The sequence below is a fragment of the Monodelphis domestica genome, chromosome 8 (genome assembly GCF_027887165.1).
Source record: "Monodelphis domestica isolate mMonDom1 chromosome 8, mMonDom1.pri, whole genome shotgun sequence".
Taxonomy (NCBI): domain Eukaryota; kingdom Metazoa; phylum Chordata; class Mammalia; order Didelphimorphia; family Didelphidae; genus Monodelphis; species Monodelphis domestica.
The window spans coordinates 189,696,215-189,722,785 of record NC_077234.1 but is presented as its reverse complement, the minus strand read 5'-3'; the positions used below and the strand labels follow the sequence as shown (position 1 = coordinate 189,722,785).

The following is a 26,571-nucleotide window of genomic DNA, read 5'->3' as shown; positions in this document are numbered from 1 at the left end:
AAAAGATTAAATTGAGATACATCAAACCATCCTGCTTGTTAGTAGACCTACTATCCATTCTGTTGTTCAAAGAATCAGAGTGAGAGCTGGAAGGGGCCATACAGATAATTTCCAAGGGTTCCTCACTTAGGGTGGGTGAACTTGGTCTTTTAAATGTTCCAATAACTATATTTCAGCATAATTGGTTCCCTTTAGGATGCTACAGGCTTTATTTTATGCATTTAAAAATATCATTCTGAGAAGGGGAGCCATCAGTTTTACCAGGATGTCCAAGTGGTCCACCATACAAAAAAGTCCAACTGTTCTCATTGTACTAATGCAAAATTGAGTCTCCTTTAAAGAGTTGTGGCTCTTCCTAGTCTCACAGATAGGACATGGCAAAGGCAAGTTTTGAGCACAGATTTTCTGATGTCTGATCCAGTGTTCTTTCCATTATCTGTGTGGTTTACCTCCCTGTCTTCTCTATCAATGAGCAAAGGGAGTTCTAGGAAGTTTAAGAAGGGATGAAAACTCCACTGCATATTGCTGGTCCTTTGGAAGCCACTCAATTTGCCTATCAGATTCAGGAAGATTTGCTTTTGGTACAAGGTTGATAAGTACAGGGTGTCCCCAGAATCTTAGTTCTGGCTTAAACTTTTAGCATGTCCTCTATCTGTTAAACTGAATTGAATTCTTCCTCAGTTAGACTGTATGGACTCTCCTCATTTGAGAAGATCAAATACTATAATGAATAGAAAGCACTTTGCAAACCAAAAAGCACTATCAAAATGGGAAGGGTTGTTAAAATTCTTGATATCATTAAGCCCCCAAAGACTTTACCCTGCTCCAGAGGTGGACTTGCCTCACTACTTCCCTCCTCCCTCTCCTGCTCCCACACTGGCTTGAACTGCTTTTACCCATCTGCATGAACTACAGTCTGCATCCCTGCTCCCTTTCATTAGCAGTTCTGAGGAAGTCCTCTTTCACATCAGTGTTATCATGGATTTTATTTTGCAGTTTGGGCTATTTGGAAGTGTGTTTTGCATGGCAATAAAAAAGGAAAGGAATAATTCGGAGGTGATTACAGTTTTAGTTTCCTGAATGCTCCTAGCACACAGAAACAAACATTTGTTTGTGTGTATCATTGTCTCACAGGAGCTCACAAGTTGTGAAATGGCTGACAGGCAGACAAAATAGAATGAGAACAACACAAACAATAAGAAGAAGAAGAAGAAGAAATGAGTCACAAATTAGGTGACAATTCAACCCCTGAATGATCCATATTTGATATTTAGATTAATTGGATGCCAGAACTTTGTCTCCCTTCCTCTCAGAATTTTGCTCAGTCACCATATGTCTAAAATTTCAGTCATTTGTGGTGAGATGAAGATTAACGTGAAGGTAAGAAATGAAGAAAAATAGGATAATATTTTATTTAATCCAGGTAAGGCTCCTAACATACACCAGCTATGTTGGGGGTTGGGGCACGTCAAATAAGATTAATTTTACTTTAAAATCTCATTTAAATGTCCTAAGGGGGCGTCTTTTGTAGTGGACAATCTCCATATAAAGTAAATAATTACTGCCTTTTTTTTTTCAAAAGTTTTGGGTTTTCCACATAATTAATGAAGAGGAGTTATCCAGGTATATAAATAGAACCTCACGTCAAGAGAGGAAGTGAAGGGAAGGGAACCAGAGCTTATTAACCTCGCCACAATATGCCAGGGACTGTGCTAAGCTCTGTTCAAATATCATCTCATTTGATTAGGAAAAGAGAATTGACTCTCCACAGGAAATCTCTCTATTTTGTACTTTGAAAATGATAAAAGGATCCTTTCTAAACTGTTTGCTCATAACTTCACCACTGTTGTAAAACTTATGAAAATGTCTTCTCTGCAGGACGCCTCCTTATCTCTCAACAAGCCCGGGATTTCTGAGACAATTGCATCCCGGTTTTCAGGAAGTTCAATTAGAAGCCAACTTTAGGGGCTAAAAAGCATTGGCTGAGAGAGGCATTCAATTCAGCCCCATCTCTGCCTTAAAGAAGAAACTAATGAAAACATCAGTGTTGGGGTGTTTTTTTTTTTTTTAGACTCAAGACCATCAACAAGAACTTTATTAGTAAATTGGGCTCGAAATATAGGGTCAGAAAACGAAACTCACCACATAAGCATTCCAGAGATTTAACAGTCATGTGGCTTATGTAACTCAAAGCCGATTGGATAAAAGTCTTTTGTTTGTTTTCTTCCTTATTTAGGACTGAAAGCTAAGTTCCAACAGTGACAGTTAGCTCAGCTTTAAAATCTTTCTGTGTTAATCTATAATATCTATCTGTTAATCTACAGGGTATGTGATTCTTTGCAAATAAGGAAGCCACTCTCTTTTTGTAAGAAGCAGCCTTTTGAATTCTGACCATAATGGCCTTAACACAGATGAAGCATTTGAACTTGAACCTCAAGAAGAACGAAAGAATTGGAGTTGACTACATAAAGGGGATTCTTCAACCTACACCCACTTGTGATATCTGGGATGAAATCTGGAACTTTCAAGCCAAGCCAGATGATCTCCTTATTTCAACCTATCCCAAAGCAGGTCTGGGGAAGAAGGGCTTGAGGGAAGTTGGGGGGAAGGGTTTTACATAATGTGGAGCCTTAATAAATATTTCCTTAGTCAAATGATAGAGATGGGATGCTAGAATAGATAAAAATCTGCACTGGGTTTACAAGGGAGGGCAGGATTTGGATGAATGTATTTCTTTTTTTTTTTTAATTTAAATAATATTTTATTTGATCATTTCCAAGCATTATTCATTAAAGACAAAGATCATTTTCTTCCCCCCCCCCCCAGCCGACTCATGATTCCACTGGGTATCACATGTGTCCTTGATTTGAATCTATTTCCATGTTGTTATTATTTGCATTCGAGTGTTCGATTAGAGTCTCTCCTCTGTCATGTCTCCTCAACCGCTGTAGTCAATCAGTTGCTTTTCCTCGGTGTTTCTACTCCCACAGTTTGTCCTAGGTTATGGATAGTGTTTTTATCCTAGATCCCTGCAGATTGCTCAGGGACATTACACCACCACTAATGGAGAAGTCCATTACGTTCGATTATACCACAGTGTATTAGTCTCTGTGTGCAATGGTCTCCTGGTTCTGCTCCTCTCGCTCTGCATCACTTCCTGGAGGTCATTCCAGTCTCCATGGAATTCCTCCACTTTATTATTCCTTTTAGCACAATAGTATTCCATCACCAGCATATACCACAATTTGTTCAGCCATTCCCCAACTGAAGGGCATCCCCTCGTTTTCCAATTTTTGGCCACCACAAAGAGCACAGCTATGAATATTCTTGGACAAGTCTTTTTCCCCATTATCTCTTTGGGGTACAAACCCAGCAGTGCTATGGCTGCTTCAAAGGGTAGACATTCTTTTATCGCCCTTTGGACATAGTTCCAAATTTCCCTCCAGAATGGTTGGATCAGTTCACAACTCCACCAGCAATGAATTGATGTCCCTACTTTGCCACATCCCCTCCAGCATTCACTGCTTTCCTCTGCTATCATGTTAGCTAATCTGCTAGGTGTGAGGCGATACCTCAGAGTTGTTTTGATTTGTATCTCTCTGATTATAAGAGAATTAAAACACTTCATGTGCTTATTAATAGTTTTGATTTCTTTATCTGAAAACTGCCTATCCATGTCCCTTGTCCATTTATCAATTGGAGAATGGCTTCATTTTTTGGACAATTGATTTAGCTCTTTATAGATTTGGGTAATTAAACCTTTGTCAGAGGTTTCTATGAAGATTTTTTCCCCAATTTGTTGTTTCCCTTCTGATTTTAGTTACATTGGTTTTATTTGTACAAACGCTTTTTAATTTGATGTAGTCAAAATTATTTATTTTACATTTTGTGATTCTTTCTTTGTCTTGCTTGGTTTTAAAGTCTTTCCCCTCCCAAAGTTCTGACATATATACTATTCTGTGTTTACCCAATTTAGTTATGGTTTCCTTCTTTATGTTTAAGTCATTCACCCATTTTGAATTTATCTTGGTGTAGGGTGTGAGGTGTTGATCAATTCCTAATCTCTCCCACACTGTCTTCCAATTTTCCCAGCAGTTTTTATCGAATAGTGGATTTTTGTCCCAAAAGCTGGGATCTTTGGGTTTATCGTATACTGTCTTGCTGAGGTCGCTTGCCCCCAGTCTGTTCCACTGATCCTCCTTTCTTTCTCTTAGCCAGTACCAAATTGTTTTGATGACTGCAGCTTTGTAATATAGTTTGAGGCCTGGGACTGCAAGGCCCCCATCATTTGTGTTTTTTTTTCATTATTTCCCTGGATATTCTTGATCCTTTGTTGTTCCAAATGAACTTTGTTATGGTTTTTTCTAAATCAATAAAGAAATTTTTTGGGAGTTCAATGGGTATGGCACTAAATAGATAGATAAGTTTGGGTAGGATGTTCCTTTTTATTATATTGGCTCGTCCTATCCATGAGCAGTTAATGTTTTTCCAATTGCTCAAGTCTAGTTTTAGTTGTATGGAAAGTGTTTTGTGGTTGTGTTCATATAGTTCCTGTGTTTGTCTCAGGAGATAGATTCCTAGGTATTTTATTTTGTCTAAGGTGATTTTGAATGGGATTTCTCCTTCTAGTTTTTGCTGCTGAGCTGTGTTGAGATGAATGTATTTCTAGAGAGAGTTAGAGAGAGATAACTTGGAGATAATAAACGTGGACTGCAATTTCAGAGATTTGATACATCTCTCAGGGGACTGAAGTAGGAGAGAGGTGTCACTAAAATAGATTAAAGAGCATTCCTATGAGAGGTTTGAGGAGACTTTAAAAGATAAAGAGGCAATCTGATCAAGTCTAAGCCCTGCTTTCCTTCTTTGAGCATGACAAGACCTGCCTTATTTTTCGAATCAGTTTACAAAGATCTTTGTAGAGGAGAGTTCTAAGAATACACATGAATGTTTGAAGGAAGGCTAGATATGTCCTGTGTGTTGTACATGTGTACATGTGTTTGCATGTAGACACATTAACTCTTCTTAAAAATGGGAAAATTTTATTAGAAGCTTGAGCTTCAGTGATCCTGATCCCTACTTCTCCTCTACCTATTTAACCAAAAAAAATTATTTTATGTTTGCTGTCCTTATAATCCTCTTATAGAAAGAGACACAGAGAGAGAGAGAGGAAGGATAAAGGTCAATTGTTGTCATAATGAGTAAATTTTTGCTCTAATCTATTTCTTGCTCTTATCAATTAGCACAAAGTTTATAACCAACTTTCTCCCTAATACAATTTGACTAACAAATTTCTACTGACTCAGATAATTGCTGACTACCTTAGTCTCTGTGGAAAACACAATGTAATAGAGTGTTTTCAGGTAGAGTCAAAGACTAAGAATTTCCTAACAATAATAGCTAGCGTTGATATAACGTGTTAAAGTTTGCAACTATTTATAACTTTATAACTTATAACTTTATATCTATTATTTCATTTGATGCTTGTAACAACCCTGTGAGGTAGGTGCCAATTGTTATCCCCTTTTTAAAGATGAGGACACCCAAGCCCAGAGGTTAAGTGATTTACCAAGGGTGTGAAATGACTAGTAAGTGACTGAGGCAGAATTTAAACATGTCTTCCTGAAGCCAAGTCTCATGCTCTGTACCAACCTCATTACTTCAGTTTTTTTTATTCTTTCCAATAATATGTAAAAATGCTTTTTACCATTCATTTTCTATCATTTGGGGTTCTGAATTCTCTACTTCCTCTGCTCATTCCCTCTTCCCTGAGATGATAAGCAATTTATATAGATTTTATATGTGTTATCATGCAAAACATATTTTCATATTTGTCATGCTGTAGAAGATACACAAAGTTTCATTTTTAAGGAATTACAATCTTAAAAGTTCTCCTTGCTAAATATAATTTTTAAAATTCAAAATAGCATAGATTTTTGCAGAATTGGAAGAGGTCTGAGAACCATTCTACTCTAATCCATACATAAATAAAATTTATTTGACACAATAATCAAGAATAATTATTAAATATAGCTGAGTTAAATGTCCAACCATGGTCTTATGATTAAAAATCCAGTGTTCTTGATACTGGACCCTGCTGCTTGAAAAAGGAGATAGCTATTTTCCAAAAGGAAATACTTTCAACCTGAGCCTGAGGTCAATGGTGAGATACTAAATGCTCCATTCCCAGGAGGAATGAAAAGCTCAAATAAAGACTAAGATATTCATTCCTTTATAGAGTACCATTATAAAATGCTTTTTATCTATATTTAGAATGATGAGATTTTGACAAAACAATATGGAATTTTGTTCTATATTGCTTTGGGGATTTATTATATACAGAATAGTTGTCATTCCATATTTTAAAAAATTAAGAACTCTTTCAAACTTGTATTCTCATTTCTTTTTCTGACTAAGGAACAACATGGATCCAGGAGATAGTAGACATGATACAAAATGATGGTAATATTGAGAAATGTAAACGAGCCCCTACTCACCTTCGGTTTGCTTTCATTGAATTGAAAATTCCATCACTATCATCTGGTAAGTGACAATATGGGCACACAACCACACTTAAACACCTGACTTAATTATTCCCTGACAACAAATGAACAAAGGCAAGAGAAATTCTCTATTTGGGTTTGTTTGCTTTTTCTCTACTCAGAATTTATCTTTACCCTTTTCTTTTCTGTCTTCACTTTCCCTTCTGGCTGCTGCCTAGGATCAACAACAGCACTACCCTTCTCACATTTTCCCATCATCAGTCCATGCACAATGTTTTATAATAGTATAGGTAGTAGCAGGACTAGTAGTGATCAAAGGAAGAAGAGGAATCCCTTACCTTACCCCCAAACATCCCTTATTCCTGCATTATTGCCAATAGATTCTCCCATACCAGCACTGGTCTCTTGAGCAAGAGCACTAGTCTCATCTTATCTGTTCACACAGCCATAATCCCAGAGACTCTCTTTTCCCATAGGGAGGATTCTTGATCTGGGGTCTCAGACACAAAGGGTCCCATTCAGAGGATCCATAACTTTATTGAGGCAGGGGGAAACCTACATCTTAACTTTCACTGGCTTCTAACTAAAATCTAGCATTTCTTTCAATTATTGAAAAATATTCTGAGAAGGGGTCTTAGAAGATTCACAGGACTGCCCAGAAGGATCAATGGAATGTTAAGAACTGAATTCCTAAACCCCCTCCCCTTCCAAAAGCTCCACACTCAATAGATGTTATGACAAAATATCCAAATATCTAAATCAATCATGTATTTTCCTCTGAAATGTGGATGATTCTGGCTTCACATCTTTTTGTACAAACACTCGCTGGCAAAATCCTTTTGAAAGGCTCCAGAGAAAAGTGTATTTGCCTCAGAGATAAGACTGAAAAAGAATAAGTATGCTGATTTGGGGGAATCTCTGTAAAAAGGGAGGGGTGCTTAGGGAAATATGAACAACTAGGAAGTTTAAAAGTGGGGTGACTGAAGAATGGACTTAACAAGGGTAAGCAAGAACAAACAACAAGCCTAACTAAAAAAGTGCCACTGAGGTTGATGGCAATAGATGTCCAGCATTCCTTTAACTACCTCTTATTGGCCTCTTTGCCTGGGCTTTAGCCCCTCTCCCCAGGGACTTGGGACTGAAAAAGTTCTCATTCTTAGTACCACCAAGTTGAGAAGGGCAAAGGAGTGGAAGGCCCTGATACATAATTAAAAAAGAAAAAAAACATTGCTTCTGTCCTTGCTTAGGTACTATATACTTTAGTTATACTGTTCATACTATGAACTGCTTTTTGTTGACAGTTTAAATACTTCATATAACACTTTCTCTAGCTTAAAACAATTAAACTTTTAAGTTCTAAACAATTTATTTACAAGTGAACTTTACAAACACAGCCCATTCCAAAATTCAAGACTGCTGACCCATTATTCGGCATGATATATCATTTCCTGGCTCATAAGAAGATAGATTTAGAGGCAGAAGGGTCTTTAGGGCTGTAGTGTCACACACAAATAGGAATGGATCCTGTCACACATTGATTTGGAAAAGCACAAATTTATATTCTCCTAAATCGTGTTTTCTTTCAATTTTGTTTAAAATACCTTAAATACATTTTAATCTGGTTGGCCCCACTAGGAAGTTTTGTGATCCATTTGCCCCAGAGTTGGAGTCTTCTGCTTAATTTTTTTTAACTCTTACCTTCCACTTTAGAATCAATGCTGTGTATAGGTTTTCAGGCAGAAGAGTGGTAGAGCTAGTCAGTGGGGGTTAAGTGACTTGCCCAGGGTCACACACCTTGGAAGTATCTGAGATCATATTTTAACCTCCTGTCTCTGGCCCTAGCTCTCAATCCACTGAACCACCTAACTACCCCCAACTCCTCCACTTTAGAAGTCAATCCAACTCCCACATTTTACAGATGAGAAAAGTAAAGGCAAGAGAGGTTAAGTAATTCAAGGTTGCACAATTTGTAGATATCTAAAACAGGATTTCAACTCAAGCCTTCTTGCCTCAAGTCTAGCATTTTACCATACTGCTACTCCTTCTCTGTCTGTCTCTCTCAGTCTCTCTCTTTCAGTGTATATGTATACATGTAAAATAGCAGTTATAGTACTTTTTAGTTTATACGTGTTTTCCTTATGGCATCTCTTGTAATGCAATTATCATTGGTCCTACTTCATAAATTAAGAAACTGAGACTCAGGGGTATTCGATGGTTAACCCAAAGTCACTAGTATCCTAAGTACTGGAACTGGCTCTCCAACTCAGATCTTTTCCTTTTCAGTACATATGCTTGAGCCTTCCTGACTCTCATTCAGTATTTGGAACACTAAATAAACACTCCATTAATAATTAATTGAACTAAGCTATTTTCTGGCCTTTGGCTTTTGAAATGTAGTGCCTACCCAAGTTGAAAGTTGTGCTGACTCAGTGATCCATTGGTTCCAGATCTGCTTGTCAGTCAGTGTCAGAGGGAGGCCACTCAAAGGAAAGTTTTGTATTCCCTGATATTTGTCACTGTAGCCCTGTCTGTTTCTATCTAGAAATTATTACATGCTTCCTCCCTTAAGGAGGAGCTGAAATGGCCCAAGACCTTTCAGGGACATGAACCTAGACAAATGGTTTTTTTCTCATTACAAAAGTTGCCAATAAAATCTGGCTCATCCTGAAGTCATTTGCTGGTCTCCAATGATTAGCCCATAGAGGTGTTACGACCATGACATACCTATGATAAAATCCTTTTAATTCTCTTTGTCCTGAGTTTTACCTCACTAATCTGGGTGGAAACCCAGACAAAATTCACTTTCAGCACCCAAATCTTATACTTTTGTAACATGGAAACAAAGTGTGCTTTCTTGAGATGGGGACCCTGACAATGTCTGTCTAGATATAGATAGACATTACTTATGAATATGTAGTGGAGATGCGCAGTTATATCTATGCAGTATTTCTAGATAAACACATAAATGCCTCACCTCTCAGGAGACACAGAGCACACTGTCTCTTTAAGTGTGGTTCACTCACTCCAACCTGCCCTCAACCCAGTGTCTCCGTTTCCAGAGATAGATCACTGCAACACAATTGTATTCTGGTTTTCTCAGAGTTCGAGGAACAGCCTCCCTTCCCATGTGTTTTCTCTCTGCACGAGCAGACACTGATGAGGGAACACATGCACATGATATATGACATTTCTATGACCAGCTACTTGCAATAATTAGACGTATCATTTTTAAATTGTAATCAGAGTCACGAATTTAACTTTGAAGCAAAACAGAAAAGAATGTATCCAATAGAGTACATAAAATGCATCATAATGCATACATGAACCTGGATAATACTCTTCTATAATGCAGTCAGTCACTACGGTGAAAAGTACTCGGCCAATTCCCAACTGTTGATGGCCAGCTTCTGTGTTATTTTCCATTCAAGAGCATCCTCTCCATGTGAAACAAACAGAGACGCACTATATGACTGTAGATCCTTACTACTTTTCAGTTACAGAAATACTCTTTGGTTTCCTCTGGATCTCTAGATGTTATTTTGCAGACATTATTATAGCACTGTAATATATGTACTGTTCCTTGGTTTTACCACCTGATCATCTGTCTCCTTTTCTAATCAGGCATTTATTTGATGATATCATTCACGTCATTTGGCAATGCCTGCAATGTTTGCAGTATGCAATTTTTTCATTCATCTCTAAATTGCTCATTTTAGCCAGAAACTTGAATTCCTCAGAAATTATTACTTCTACCTCTACAGCATTATTGGAAGTAAACTCATGTTTTCAAAATGGAATTTTGTTTGAAGAAAGTCTTTATGCTTAATTTTTTTTAAAAACGAGCCACACAATTTTCCAATTGTGAACTAGCTCATTCTTACTTAAATGCAGCACTGGGCCAAACTCATTGCCCTCCTGTACTATCTGGCCTGGATATATGTACTGATGAACCAATTGTCTATCTAGACGTCATAATGTGCACAGCAGACATTTTTGTATAGTTTTTGTTGTTTAGTTTTTCCTGATTGGCTAAATTCTTGTGGGATGATGGTTTTTGGGGGAGGCTATACAATGTCTTTGTCTTGATATAATGGGAATATGTTTGCATGAAAGAAACTCTCCATGAGGTTATGTAAATCATTGTAGAAGTCAGCTACCTGCAATATAAAAATCTAGTTCCATTCCACAAACATTTAATAAGTATCTGCTACGTAAAGAAAGCACAGTGGCTAGGCAATTTTTTATTTAACAATTAAGTAAGACATGGTCACTGCCCTCTTGGAGTTAATCTAGTAGAAGAATACCTATGATGGAAAATATGACAAGATAAATGCCTTTAATACTTGCATTTGAAGCACTTTTCAAGATCTCATAGAGGAAAGATCACAACTGACTGAGACCATCCAAGGAAGTTTCCTACAAAGGGGGACATTTGAAGTGAAACAAGGTTAACAGGTAAAGATGGAAGAAAGTATATTCCAAAGGAAGAAATGTTTGAGGAAACTTAGGAAAGCATGGTATATATGAGAGGCAGTAAGCAGTCAAATTGTCTAAAACACAAGGTACGGAAAGGGGCATAAGTTGAAATAAGATTGGACAGCTAAAATGGTGGTATAATGTGGAGAGCCTTGAATGCCAAACTAAGGAATTTGGACCAATCAAGGATTTTTGAACAGTAGAGTGAAATGATTATACCTTTCAAAAGATAAATTTATCTGGTAGTACAATAAAGCATGTATTGGAGAAAGCAGAGAATGAAAGCATGAGGACCAAACCAAGGGCTATTATGGCAGTAGCCCAGGCAAGTGATGAGGGCTTCTAATAGAACAGTAGCAATTGGAACACAAAAGAGTGATTGGAGATGAGGTGTGGCAATGAATGGAAGCAAGGTGCAAGAGTGAATAAAGATGAAAAATATCATATGTGAAACTAGACTCTCTAGGACTTAACAATTGATGGGTGTAGAGAGGGGTACGTAAAGGAAGGTTCAAAAATAATAGCAAGATTTCAAACTTAAGATACTAGCAGAATGACCTTGAAATCAGAGGATCCAAGTTCAAATACTATATTTCATGAATGCTACCTGTGTGTCCTTGAGCAAGTCATTTATTTTTTATTTTTTATAACCAGCATTTATTTTTTATAAGTCATTTTATTTTTTATAACCAGCATCTCTTTAGAATCCTTGCAATTGGCCCTGAAGAAAAGTTCATTTATGAACTTCACATCACTGATATAAACTAAGAATATTTTGTGAGCGCAGCAAGGAGAGTATCAAAATCAGTTTATAATCAATAATCAAATCCATTGCCATATTATTTTTTGCAGTTGCCATTTTATTTTTACAGATGACCCTTCTTTCTTCAGATCTATAATCTTATAATGCTTATACATCATTTAAAAACTATCTTTATTACCAAACTCTGCCATCATTATCATTGCTGCAGGAGATAACATTTTGTATTTTGATTCGTTTTGTACTTTTTTGTTGTTTATTGGTTGTCATGGCCTAAGAATCCACACCTTAGTAGCTAACCTATTAGAGATGAAGTATTCCACATCACTAGGCTAGTACTCAGACCATAGACACAGATTAGAAGTAATATCAATTCCAAAGCATATGCAGTACAATTTAATTGCTGAAATTTATGGAGGATTTATTTTATAAAGGATTTAGTGGGGATGATATACAAATATAGCCACATAAATCAAGACTAGACAGATAGTTTATTGCGTCTTTACTGTTCACTAGGCACTGTACTAAGTTCTGGGGATACAAATTGAAGCAAACAAGAAGCTTAACAGGCAGCTAGGTGTCACAATGAATAAAATGCTGGGCCTGAAGTCAAGAAGACTCACCTTCCTGAATCCAAATCTGGACTCTAATCCTTACTAGCTGAGCAACTGGGGGCAAGTCACTTAACTGTTTGCTCTAGTACCTCATCTATCAAATGAGCTAGAAAAGGAAATGGTAAAGTACTCTAGGACCTTTGTCCCAAAAAGCCCTAAACAGGATCACAAAGAGTCAGGCACAACTGAAACAGTCAAACAACAAAAGGACCTCACCTGACCTCAAAAGAGTATATATTCTAATAGCAGAAAACACATAAAAGAGAAATGGACTAGCTAAACCCAAATATGGCATAGACATGGACAGGAATACATGGTAAGATAAGACAAAGACTTACCTCTCTCAGCTCTGTTTCCCAGAAGCAGAGTTTAAGGTTCCAGTTCCAATGACAGGAAGATGAAGATAATGGTAGCATGGTGTGGAGATGGACACTGAGATCTAGAAATAACTATAATGATCTGGAAGTTGCAATGAATTGTTCCAACAATGAAAGAACAACGATCCTAGAGTCACAATATAAGAATGATGCTGAATGGTCAAAAACTGTCTTGTAGGTGTGGATAAAGCTAATGCAATGCCATCACCACGCAAACTGAAAACTCATCTTCCCATACAGCTACTGCCACCATCCTTCTTGGAGAAGGGCTGCAAGGTAAGGAGCAGGAGATAAACATTCCTTGGAACCTCTTAAAGAGGGCTTTGACCAGTCATCTAGAAACAAACTTCTCCTGGTCTCAAGGGTACTAATCTAGTACTAACCCCAGGGAATTTTTTTTGATGGGAGCAGAAGGGAGGATAAACCAGTAATTTCATTGATCTAAGGAATTACCAGGTAGGAAATTCCTTATTAATCCAAACATATAGGCACTCACTCCAGTTTTAGCCTTATGGAGTTGTCCAGACCAATGAGAGTAACAGTGACTTTCTCAGGGTCACACAATTGATATGTATCCAAAAGACTTGAACCGAAGTCTATCTGACTCTTGGATTAACTTTCTACCAATTATATCACGCTGGTTCTAAGTCCAGTGACATACTTCCCTTATCATGATTACTTTGGAATCCTTCCTATTGCTCACAGAAATAGAATCACAAGAATACAGCCCCTAGGTGTAATTGTGGGGGAGCACTGACATCATAGTTACCATGCCCAAAATATGATCTAAAAACATGTCAGGACACTTACAGACTCGTGCATCTTTATATCACTACAATACCTAGTCAATATTCGTACCAGATGACTAACTAGAATCCAATTTCTCCAGGGTCTTCATTTCACAGGTGAGAAAGTTGAGACCCAGAGAATAAATAATTGATGAATGAATACTTAACTGAGATTATTAATTTTTTCCTCAATACTCTTTTTTTGTTTTTGATTTTAAACATTATTTTATTTGGTCATTTTCATACATTATTCATTGGAAACAGAGATCATTTTCTTTTCCTCCCCAATTCCCGCCACCCCACCCCTAGCCAACTTGTGATTCCACTAGGTATCACAAGTGTCCTTGCTCTGAATCCATTTCCTTATTGTTAGTATTTGCATTAGGGTGCTCATTTAGTGTCTCTCCTCAATCTTATCCCCTCCACCCCTGTGGTCAAGCAGTTGGCTTTCCTCGGTGGTTTTACTCCCTCAGTTTGTCCTCTGCTTGTGGATAGCGTTTTTTTCTCCTAGATACCTGTAGATTGTTGAGGATTGTTCAGGGTCACTGCACTGACACTACTGGAGAGGTCCATTACATTCGATTGTACCACTGTGTATCAGTCTTTATGTATAATGTTTTCCTGTTTCTGCTCCTTTCACTCTGCATCACTTCCTGGAGGTCGTTCCAGTCTCCATGGAATTCCTCCAGTTTATTATTCCTTTTAGCACAATAGTATTCCATCACCAACATATACCACAATTTGTTCAGCCATTTCCCAATTGAAGGGCATCTCCTTATTTTACAATTTTTTGCCACCATAAAGAGTGCAGCTATGAATATTCTTGTACATGTATTTTTCTTTATTATCTCTTTAGGGGTACAAACCCAGCAGTGTTATGGCTGGATCAAAGAGCAGACAGTCTTTTAGTGCCCTTTGGGCATAGTTCCAAATTGCCCTCTACAATGGTTGGATCAGTTCACAACTCCACCAGCAGTGCATTAATGTCCCCACTTTGCCACATCCCCTCCAGCATTCATTACTTTCCTTTGCTGTCATGTTAGCCAATCAGCTAGGTGTGAGTTGATACCTCAGAGTTGTTTTGATTTGCATCTCTCTGATTATAAGAGCTTTAGAACACTTTTTCATGTGCTTATTAATAGTTTTGATTTCTTTATCTGAAAACTGCCTATCCATGTCCCTTGCCCATTTTTCAATTGGAGAATGACTTCCTCAAAACACTTTAAAACCTCCTTTTCTTCCCTCCTCCATGAATAATTTCAGATAATCTATGTGGCAAGAAATGCGAAGGACAGCTTGGTGTCCTACTACCATTTCCAAAAGATGAACGCAGCACTTCCTGATCCAGGAACCTGGGAGGAGTATTTTGAAGATTTCCTGGATGGAAAAGGTGACAGAGCCTAACTATATATTTTTTGCCAACAAAATCCTAAAAATATGGAGAAATCTTTGACCACTTCATGAAGACTTCAGTCTTCTTAATTATCAAGGAGTTTCTTGGGTGGTCCACATTCTTTCCTGAATACATTCTCCATTCAAACTAATTTATGCACTTTTCTTACCTGCCTTTCAGTGTGCTGGGGTTCCTGGTATGACCATGTGAAAGGATGGTGGGAAGCAAAAGACAAATATCCCATTCTCTACCTCTTTTACGAGGACATGAAGGAGGTGAGCACGAGAGCCAGTCTGTCAAGTGATAATATTTACTAAGGGTCTGTTGGGTATAGTTAACTATACTTGGCACTTAAGATACTTAGAAGATAGCAATTAGGGGGTTTTAATGAAGAGAATCGCAGGACTGCAGATAGGAAGTCCTGGGTTCAAATGTGACCTTAGACAATTCCTAGCTATATGACCCTGAGCAATTCACTTAACCCCAATTGCCTAGCTGTGTGTGTGTGTGTGTGTGTGAGATTTTTAATAGAAGGAAGTAGAAATTGTCCTGAACACCTTGTCATGTATAACAGATAAATTTTAAATATTGCTTTAACAAAGCACTGATAATAAGGTTCTTAATACATAAGCATTACATACTTCCTGCGTATGAAGGAAATTTTTTCTATTATCAGGATTCTAAGAACTAATTATCTAGGCTCTGAATTTTTTATGCAGAAATACCTTGTCAATTCTAGTGTGGGAGGCATCTTTACAAACTTTCCCCAGAGTAATGTTCTTTACCTCTTTCACTGTTCTTATAGCCTAGACATAGTTATCAGCAAACATTTACTAAGCAGTTACTATGTAAGAGTTACTATTCTAAGTACTGGGGATACAAAAAGAAGTAAAACTTGTCTTTCTCCAGAGTGATGTTCTAGGACTATTACTCTGCTATTAATTCCTAGACATAAAAGTCAAGTCAACGAGTATTTATTGAGTTAGGCATTATTTTAAAAACATTATTCTAAAAACAAGCAAAAATACAGTCTGTAAGAGTATCAGCTACTACAATGGATAGAGTGCCAGGGCTGGAGTCAGGAGGCCTTAGGTTCAAATCTGACCTCAGATACTTTCTAGCTGTGTGACCCTGGGCATGTCACTTAACCCTATGCACCTACATCTTGCCTTTATAGCTTAGATTTGTTACTAAGACAGAAAGTAAGGGTTTAAAAATAATACAATTCACACCCTCAAGAATTTACCTCGAGAAAGATAACACATAAAAGGGAACTGAAAAAACCTAACAAACTTTCTACTATATTGCACTTTGTGATACAGTGGGTTGAAAGTTCTATGACATAAACAAATGTGCCAAGCTGAAAAGCATTTCCAGGAAGATAAAAAACATTATAAATGGGGAAAGTGCCCTTGAAAAAGATACCTTTTTATAAAGGCCAAGAGACCCAGTATTAGATTTAATATGGAAAATAGTAAACTAACTTTTTTAAGTCATTTATTTATTTGAACATTCTATTTTTAGTTTGAGTTCAAAATTATTATTCTTCTGCTGAAAAGGCAAGTGATATATCAATTTTATAGATGAAATCATGCAAAACATATTTCATATTAACCATGTGTCAAAAAAGGGCAATGAAAATAAATTGAAAAAGTATTTCAATCTAGACTCAGAGTTCATTAGTTGTTTCTCTGAAGATGGATAGCATCCTTCATCAGTCCTTTGGAATTCTTGTATATTATTATATGGATGAGAGTAGTTAAGTCTTTCATAGCTAATCATCCTCATAATGTTGCTCTTATGCTGTACAATGTTCTCCTGATTCTGGTCACCTCAAATCAGTTCATATAAGTCTTCCTGAGTTTTTCTGAAACCGTCTTCCTGATCGCTTCTTAGAGCACAATGGTATTCCATCACAATCATATATCACAACTTGTTCAGCCATTCCCCAACTGATGGGCATCCCTTCAACATCCAATTCTCTGATGCCACAACAAAAAGAACTGCTATGAGTATCTTTGTGCAGGGGGTACTTTTCCTTTTTTCTTTGGTCTCTTTGGGATATAGCTTAAGGAGTGGTATTTCTGGGTCAAAAGATATGCAAAGTTTATAGCCCTGTGGCCATAATACCAAATTGTTCTCTAGAATGAAATTCTCTTTTCTCTTTCCACTCTCACAGAACCCAAAGCATGAGATTCAAAAGATAATGGAATTCATGGGGAAGAACCTAGATGAAGATGCTTTAGATAAAATCATCTATCATACCTCTTTTGATATAATGAAAAAGAATCCAATGGCAAACTATACAACAGTTCCTACTGAAATTATGGACCACTCTGTTTCCCCATTCATGAGAAAAGGTATATGTATTTTTCTATTATATTCTTAAGAATATTCTTTTCTTTTATTTCAAATCATTTGGAAATTTTCATTTACCCTTCTTTATCTGGGAATTATAGCTATTCAAATGAAAACATAGATAGAAATAAAAGCAAAAGTATAGAGATCTTTGAAGAATAAAAGTATTTATCTTAGTGTTTTCAATAAGAATGGGTGTTGTATTTTGTCAAAGGCTTTTTCTGCATCTATTGAGATAAGCATGTGATTTCTGTCAGTTTGGTTGTCAATGTGGTCAATTATGTGGATGGTTTTCCTAATATTGAACCAACCTTGAATTCCTGATATGAATCCTACATGGTCATAGTGAATAACCCTTGTGATCACTTGCTGGAGTCTTTTTGCTAGTATCCTATTTAAGATTTTTGCATCTATGTTTATTAAGGAGATTTGGTCTATAGTTTTCTTTCTCTGTTTTTCGCCTCCCTGGCTTTGGAATCACTACCATATTGGTGTCATAAAATGAATTTGGTAGAACTCCTTCTTTGCTTATTCTGTCAAATAGTTTGTATAGTATTGGGATTAGTCATTCTTTGAATGTTTGATAGAATTCATTTGTGAATCCATCTGGATCTGGGGGCTTTTTCTTAGGGAGTTCTTTGATGGCTTTTTCATTTTCTGATATGGGGTTGTTTAGGTAATCTATTTCTTCCTCTGTTAGTCCAGGTAATTATATTTTTTTAAATATTGATCCATATCACCTAGATTGCCATATTTATTGCCATATAATTGGACATTATAATTTTTAATGATTGCCTTAATTTCCTCTTCATTAGAGGTGAGGTCTCCATTTTCATCTCAGATACTATCAATTTGGTTTGCTTCTTTCATTTTTTTAATTAGATTGACCAGTACTTTGTCTATTTTATTTGTTGTTTTTTTCAAAATACCAGCTTCTAGTCTTATTTACTAAATCAGTAGTTCTTTTACTTTCAATTTTATTAATTTCTCCTTTGATTTTTAGAATCTCTAATATAGTCTTCATCTGAGGACTTTTAATTTGTTGACTTTCTAGTTTTTTTTAATTTGCATGCCCAATTCATTAACTTCTGCCCTCCCTAATTTGTTAATACATGAACTCAAGAATATAAATTTCCCCCTGAGTATAGCTTTGGCTGCATCCCATAGATTTTGAAAGGACATCACATCATTGTCATGTTCTTCAATGAAATTATTAATTGTTTCTATGATTTTTTAACTAACTGATTTTGGATAACTGTTTTAATTTCCAATTAATTTTTTATTTGCTTCTCCATTTACCCTTACTAATTATTATTTTTATTGCATTGTGATCTGAGAATGTTGCCTATATTATTTCTGCACTTTTACACTTGTTTGCAATGTTTTTAGGCCCTAATACATGGTCAATCTTTGTGAATGTACCATGTGCCGCTGAAAAGAAGGTGTATTCTTTTTTGTACTTATTTATTTTTCTTTAAATATCCACTAACTTTAATGTTTTTAAGATTTCATTCACTTCTCTTGCCTCTTTCTTATTTATTTTTTGGGTTGATTTATCTAGTTCTGATAGTAAAAGATTCGGGTCCCCTACTAGTATAGTTTTTCTATCTATTTCATCCTTGAGCTCCACTAGTTTCTCCTTTAGAAATTTGGATGCTATGCCATTTGGTGCATACATGTTGAGAACTGATATTTCCTCATTGAGGCAGTTTCTTGGATAATTTCCTTTAGTATGATTTCCATGCTTTTTCTTTTGTCATGGTCTTCTGGTAGACCATGGTCTTCTTCTTTTTCAATACAACTACCTTAACTCAGTCCCTCATCTCTTCCAACTTATTGAACTGTCATAAGGCATCTCAAATATTACACCTAAATGGGACCTACTGAAAGTTAGTCAAGCTCTAGTCATTTTGTTAACGCTTACCTCTTGTTTTAGAAACAATATTGATTCTAAGACAAAAGAGTAGTAAGGGCTAGACAATGGAGGTTAAATGATTTGCTCAGCTCAGATCACACAACTAGAAAGTATTTGAGGTCAGATTTTAATCCAGGACCTCCTATATCCAGGCCTGGATGTAAGCAGCTTACAGTCTACTATAGGAGAAAATTTGCAAACAAATATAGAGAAAGCAAACTATCAAGAGGATAAAGAGAAAATAAGTATTTTATATTAAAATCTATTTTCCTTTTTAATTTCTATTAAATTTCTAATTTAAATTAAATTTTAAAAGGATTTAAATTTTAAATTTAAATAAAAAAAGATCACATTTTAGATGAGACTTAAAGAAAGCCATCAAAGTTAGTTGAGGAGTGGGAATATTCCAAGAATGTGATACAGTCAGAGAAAATACATAGACCCAAGGTGAAATGTGTTGTTAACAGAATGGTCTGAAGGCCAGTGTCATTGGGTGAGAGTACATGGCAGCGGGTATGGTGTAAGAAGACTTAAAAAAAAGAAGAGAACTAGGTTATGAAGGGTTTTGAATAGCAAATGGAACTCAGAGTTTGGAACTCAGAGTATGTTTCCCATAAAAACAATATAAGCAGAAGATTAAGTTCCCTAAAAACCTGCTCAAGGGTCCACAATATCAGAATTTGAGAGTTAAAAAGAATCTCAATGGTCATCTAGTGCAATTCATACACCAAAGGAATCCATCCTTTATTGGAAGAACATCAATGAAGGGGAGCCTACTGGCCTTCAAGTTGGCCCATTCCACTTCTGGAAAGCTCTAATTGTTAGGAAATTTTTAAGTCTAAATTGGCCTCTTTGGGACTTCCATTCTTTGCTCCTAATTTTGCCCTCTTGGGCCAAACCGAACATGACCAAGCCCTTCTGCATATGATAGCTTTTCAAATGCTTGAAGAAAGTTTCTCCCTCCTGAGTCTTCTCTTCTCCAAACTAAACATTCCTGTTTCCTTCAACTGGTGCTCTTTTGTCATAGATTCAAGGTCTTCACCATCCTAGTTGTCTACCTCTGTACATTCACCAGCTTATACAGTACTTTTCAAACTATGGCAGCCAGAGCTGAATACAACACTCCAGAAGGTGTCAAAAGAAGATGCAGCAGGGTGGAACTATCACCTCTCTATTCCTAGAAGCTTTGTACCTCTTAATGTAGTCTAATGTCACATGAGCATTTTTTAGAATCAATTAAAACCTGCTGTTGCTAAACTACAGCAGTAATACTACTAGCCTGAATTATTCCAATAGCTAGCACCATGCTGGAGACACAGCAGTTCACCCTTCATTTTCAAAGATAACCAATGACATAATGTGGTGATGGCTTGAATTATTGTGCATGAAATGGATTTAAGCGAGGCAGAGTAGCAAAGAGTCATTAGCTTCCCTCTTTCCATACTCATCAAAATCCAGTGACAAGGCAAAAGTCAGGATGACTGGTAATGACCTCAGATGCACTAGATATCTTGGTGATTTCAATGCTTGGCCAAGTGCTCCATGGTGCCTGCTTCAGTTGCTTCCAAGGCCATTTGAATAAATTGTTTTCAGATGCCCATTCCAACAGAGAAGTCTTCATTTGCTAGAGGTCAAAATTCTCTTAATTCAGCAATGAGTTTGAGGCCTGCCAGTTACCCTCAACCTGGTTTAGCCCATCTGTGAGACAATTTGCCAGGGTGTGACCACTGCATGTGTTATAGTTTTTTGGAGCCACAGGTGAGAGTTGGGTGAAAGGTGAGCACCAAAGGTAAATGAACCACCCTTAAAAGCACTCGGCAAACCCTCACACTAGAGATGCTAGTCCTCACAGAACACCCCATATGTCCCTGACAAATACAGACTTAAAAAAATGTTTGTTGAATTATTCTTCTTAGGAACAAGAAAAAGGAGAAAAATGATGATAAAGACTTTTCTCTCTCTCTCTGTCTCTCTCTCTCTCTCTCTCTCTCTCTCTCTCTCTCCGTCTCTCTCTCTCTCTCTCTCTCTCTCTCTTTCTCTCTCTCTCTCTCTCTCTCTCTCTCTCTCTCTCTCTCTCTCTTTCTCACTCTCTCTCTCTCTCTCTCTCCATATATATGTATGTATATATATACACATATATACGTATATATGTACATATATATATATCCTCTTTTCTGGGTAAAGAGCCATCCTCAAGCATTTTGCAACCATTTCCCACTTCCTGAAACTTAATATTCAGGGTACTGGGACACAGGGTACCTTTGGTGCCTTAAGTCCTAGTACCAGATCTGTCTGTTCCTTGCAAATAATCTACATTTCAAAATTACCTATCTTCCTTCTTCCCTGTTCCACATAATTCTGGAGCAATACAAGCAAAGTAACTAGGTAAAAAAAATTGGCAGAAAATTCTCTCTGTAAATATAGAAATGTGAAAATACAATTTAGGAGGTGAAAGGTAGGCCTGGTAATCATTTGGCATGTACATGATGAAAATCCACCAAGCTGACTCCATTTAGTTAAGACTGGCAGCAATGGCGTTCTTTGTGGTGGCAAAAAAATTGGAAAATGAGGGGATGCCCTTCAATTGGGGAATGGCTGAACAAACTGTGGTATATGTTGGTGATGGAATACTATTGTGGAGGAGTTCCATGGAGACTGGAACAACCTCCAGGAAGTAATGCAGAGTGAGAGGAGCAGAACCAGGAAAACATTGTACACAGAGACTGATACACTGTGGTACAATGGAACATAATGGACTTCTCCTTTAGTGGCACTGCAGTGCCCCTGAACAACCCGGAGGGATCTACAAGAAAGAACATGTTCCACATTCAGAGGAAACTGTGTGGGAGTAAAAACACTGAAGAAAAACACCTGCTTGATCATATGGATCAAGGGGATATGATTGGAGATGAAGACTCTGAATGAACATCCTAGTGCAAACATCAGCAACATGGAAATAGGTTCTGATCAAGGACACATGTAATACCCAGTGGAATTGTGCGTTGGCTATGTGAAGGGAGAGAGGGAAAGAATATAATTCTTGTAACCAAAGAATAATGTTCTAAATTGATGAAACAAAATTGAAACTTTAAAAATAAAAAATAATTTATAATTTTTTTAAAAGACTGACAGCAATGGGAGTAGGCAAAAGCAAAATCCAAAGCCAGGAATAGGAAGAATTGTGGCAAGGATATAAGTTGATCAGTCTAATCACTCACCACAAGATCGTCTCAAGCAAGCTCCAGTCCTCCACCGAACTCCTGAACTGAGTTCAGAGATCCTCCTCTGAACTCCTGAGCTCTGAACTCCTGAGACTCGAACTAAGTTCAGAGAGCTCCTTTGAAAGAGAATTTCCTCTGATGTCACCTCCCCTAAATTTTCACATCTACCAATCATAGTAGACACTTTTTCCCAGGAATGCCCATTCTTACTTCTCATTGCTCTTGAGTTCTCACCTTCTCTGAGTATATTATATCTTCTGAATAATTCACATCTCTTTTGCTAAGCTTGCCTTTTATATGTTGCTTGACCTTTTAGTGATTAATTTAACCTTGATAGATACTTAGCACCCTTCTGTATTAGATCTAAATATAGACCACCTAGCTTAGGGTTTTTGCTTCACTATAAGTATGAGTTGGGGACTTTTCATTGTTCAAATCAGTAGTTTACAACATTATCTTCCCCTAAGGCACTGTCTGAGCAGGGTGAAGTAATTTTTTTTAAAATATATTTTATTTGATCATTTCCAAGCATTATTCGTTAAAGACATAGATCATTTTCTTTTCCTCCCCCCCCCACCCCCCATAGCCGACGCGTAAGTCCACTGGGCATTAGATGTTTTCTTGATTTGAACCCATTGCTTTGTTGATAGTATTTGCATTAGAGTGTTCATTTAGAGTCTATCCTCTGTCATGTCCCCTCAACCTCTGTATTCAGGCAGTTGCTTTTTCTCGGTGTTTCCACTCCCATAGTTTATCCTTTGCTTATGAATGGTGTTTTTTTCTCCTGGATCCCTGCAAGTTGTTCAGGGACATTACACCACCACCAATGGAGAAGTCCATTACGTTCGATTATACCACAGTGTATTAGTCTCTGTGTACAATGTTCTCCTGGTTCTGCTCCTCTCGCTCTGCATCACTTCCTGGAGGTTGTTCCAGTCTCCATGGAACTAGGGTGAAGTAATTTTAAAGTTCCCAATACATTCCTGATCAAGTACCTCCATTTTTACAACAGGGGAATAGCTTAACCAAATCTTCTAAGGTATAGTCTGAGCAATTTTTAAGATTCACAGGTTCAATGGCATCTGAATGTCTTCTTCTTCTTATCAGCTTGTAATATGTTTTCCTTGGTCTGATAATTTTTTAATTTGGCTATAACATTCCTGGGTTTTGTCAGTTGGGGATTAAGAACAGGAGGTGATCTGTGGATTCTTTCAATCTCCACTTTTCCCTGTTATTCTAGAATATCAGGGCAGTTTCCTTGGATAATTTCCTGTAGTGTGATGTCCAGGCTTTTTCTTTTCTCATGGTCTTCTGGTAGACCAATGATTCTTAAGTTATCTCTCCTGGAGATATCTTCCATTTTTATATTAACACTGTAAGCTCTAATGAAACTAGAGAGAAGCAACGGAGTGAAGCCAATGAAGAGCTTATGAGCCAGTTTTTATGAGCCCAAAAATATTTTTAACCCATGTACATTTTTTAATTTACTACACCTGATTATTTTCAAGCATTCAAACAACCAGCAAGCAATTATTAAGCACCTACTGTATGATTAATATTATACTCTATGATAGGAATCCTATCCCATGATAGATGCTGAAAAGCCAATGATAAAAACAAAATTATCCCTGCCTTCAAGGAATTTACCCTCTTGTATGGCAGTGTTCAGATAGGAAAATGAAAAATATTCACTAAATAAACATAAGATAATTTGCTCAGTACACTACCAACTAGTTTACACACATGTATATATAGATTCACTCTTATTATTCTCATTTTATAAACAGAGAAACTGAGCCTAACAGTTTACATAACCTGTTCATCATGATCACACACCTAGTGTTAGAGATAGGATTTGATTCTTTGTCTTCCTGGTACTAAGGTAGCACTATCTCCACTAGCATGTGAATCTAGTGACATCTATTTTCATTAAATATGCTTATTTATATTCCATTGTTGTATTTTAGGCACTGTTGGAGACTGGAAAAATTATTTCACAGTAGCTCAGAATGAGAGATTTAATGAAATCTATAAGGAGAAGATGGCTGATACTACACTCTCTTTCTTCATGGATGACTAAGAAGGAAAATCCGGGATTGAGACAGAATGAGGAAGAATTCTGAACTCACCCAAAACTCTGAAGCTAAAGAGATTTGTCACTAACCACATAAAATTCTCACAATGATGGCTAAAAATAAGAAACATTTTAGGCTCACTTTTTGGAGGTCATTTTAGATTTTTCTCCACTGGCTCCTTTTATCTCAGGAAGTATCCTATTGTTTCATGCCACTCTCCATAGATATTTAGTATAATTGCATTTCCATGTTGATACTCACAATAAAATGAATTTAGTATATTTCTGGCATGTATGTTGATATATATTCATTTATATTTTTCTTGCTCTTCTATTTGATTATGCCACCATAATTTACAGTCCACCAAATCCATATATTACATATTGTAGCTATAGGCTCCCAATATTGATTTAGAATATTTTTCTATGGCTATATGATTCAGGATATTCCCCACCCTTCTTCCTACCCCCCCTCCAGGAGCTGACAAGCAATTCCACTGGCTTATACATGTATAATTGTTCAACACCTATTTCCTGTTATTCATATTTGCAGTAGAGTGATCTTTTAACATTAAAAGCTCAATCATATACCCATTGAACCACATGATTGATCATATGTTTTTCTTCTGCATTTCTGTCCCCACCTTTCTTTCTCTGGATGAGGGTAGGGTTCTTTCTCATTAGTTCATTTCGATTTTCCTGGATCATTGCATTGCTGCTACTAGAAAAGTCTACTACATTCCATTGTGCCATGATGTATCAGTTTCTGTGTACACTGTTCTCCTGGTTCAAAACAGAATTACTTTTGCCAGATTAAATTTGCCAAGACCAGTCTGAAGATTGGAGATTCCTCAGTTCCCCAAGTAAGAAATTAATAGACTAATTCATCTTGATTCTTAAGGATATTGATTTTATTTAACTTTCCACTACATTTAACTTGAGGAATAAAACTTAGAATCACAGAATTTTAAAGTTGGAAGGATCTTGAGCAATGATATGGTCTCAGAATTAATACGTACTCCAAAGTGAATTTTTTTTTTCCAGAATACAATCTACCTGGCACAGGATCATTCAGTCCTTACTTAAAGACCTTCTGTAAGGGTAAAACCATAGTCTCTTGGGGTAGTTCATTCCACTTAACATCAATTATTATGAAGTTTTTATTATTATCTAGTCTAAATTTGCCTTCACTTTTGCCAGTTGTTCCTAATTCTGCCTTCTGAGGCCAAAATAATCTATTCCCTATGCGATATGACAACCTTCCAACAACTTGGAAAAAAAAAAGGAATTATAACCCCTCTCTCAGTAAGATATCACCATCATCTACTTCAATGGATCTTCATACAACATGGACTTAAGGCCATTAACCATTATGGTTCATTTGTTTTAATACTCTTCAGCTTATCAAGAATATTGCTAAAATTTCATGCCCAAAAATGTACATAATAGTCCAGATGTTGCCCAACTAGGAATGAAGATAACTAACTCCATTTTCTTAGAAGCTATGCCTTTCTTAACCAAGCCAACAACAGAATTAGCTTTGGGGGCTACTATATACTACCAATCATAAAGAGCTAAAAACTAAAATCATCACATAGTTTTCCTTCTCCAGATGTTTCTGATATGTCAGGAAGGAGAACTTAGTCCTTTCTATATAGGTCAAAGGTAAATTAGCTTAAATATGAAATAAATAATTCAATTTTCTATTTATCAAATGCAAAACAATAAACTTATAATTCATATATGTGAAAGGAAATTCTTTTTTCTCTTTGCCTACTTGGAGTTAAGACTGAAACAATAACTAAAGTACCCTTAGTTAGTACCTCACTAGACTAAAGACAGGATAAATACACATTTTTCTACTTTTAAATTAATCAACAAAAGCAAATTCACCCATACTTAACCCTAAAGCAAGGGTCCCCAAACTATGGCCTGTGGGCCACATGTGGCCCCCTGAGGCCATTTATCCAGCCTCCACCACACTACTGGATGGGGCCAGGAGAATGGCCAAGAGGATAGCAAGGTGGAACAGCAAGATGGGTAGCAGTTCTTTGGGAGGACAGCATTAATGGAAAGGCTGTTCCCCCAGAAGACA

The 26,571-nt window shown here is 36.8% G+C and overlaps 1 protein-coding gene across 1 annotated transcript; it reads left to right on the top strand.

Annotated features, from left to right (window-relative positions):
- Nucleotides 1–2,099: 2,099 nt before the first annotated feature.
- On the top strand, nt 2,100–24,758 carry LOC100019817 (sulfotransferase 1C4-like). Its single transcript, XM_001372508.4, has 7 exons — nt 2,100–2,571; nt 6,415–6,540; nt 12,906–13,003; nt 14,779–14,905; nt 15,089–15,183; nt 17,088–17,268; nt 24,370–24,758. Exons 1-7 carry the CDS (start codon nt 2,397–2,399, stop codon nt 24,480–24,482), a joined length of 915 nt encoding a protein of 304 aa, XP_001372545.2. The 5' UTR covers nt 2,100–2,396; the 3' UTR covers nt 24,483–24,758.
- Nucleotides 24,759–26,571: the final 1,813 nt, after the last annotated feature.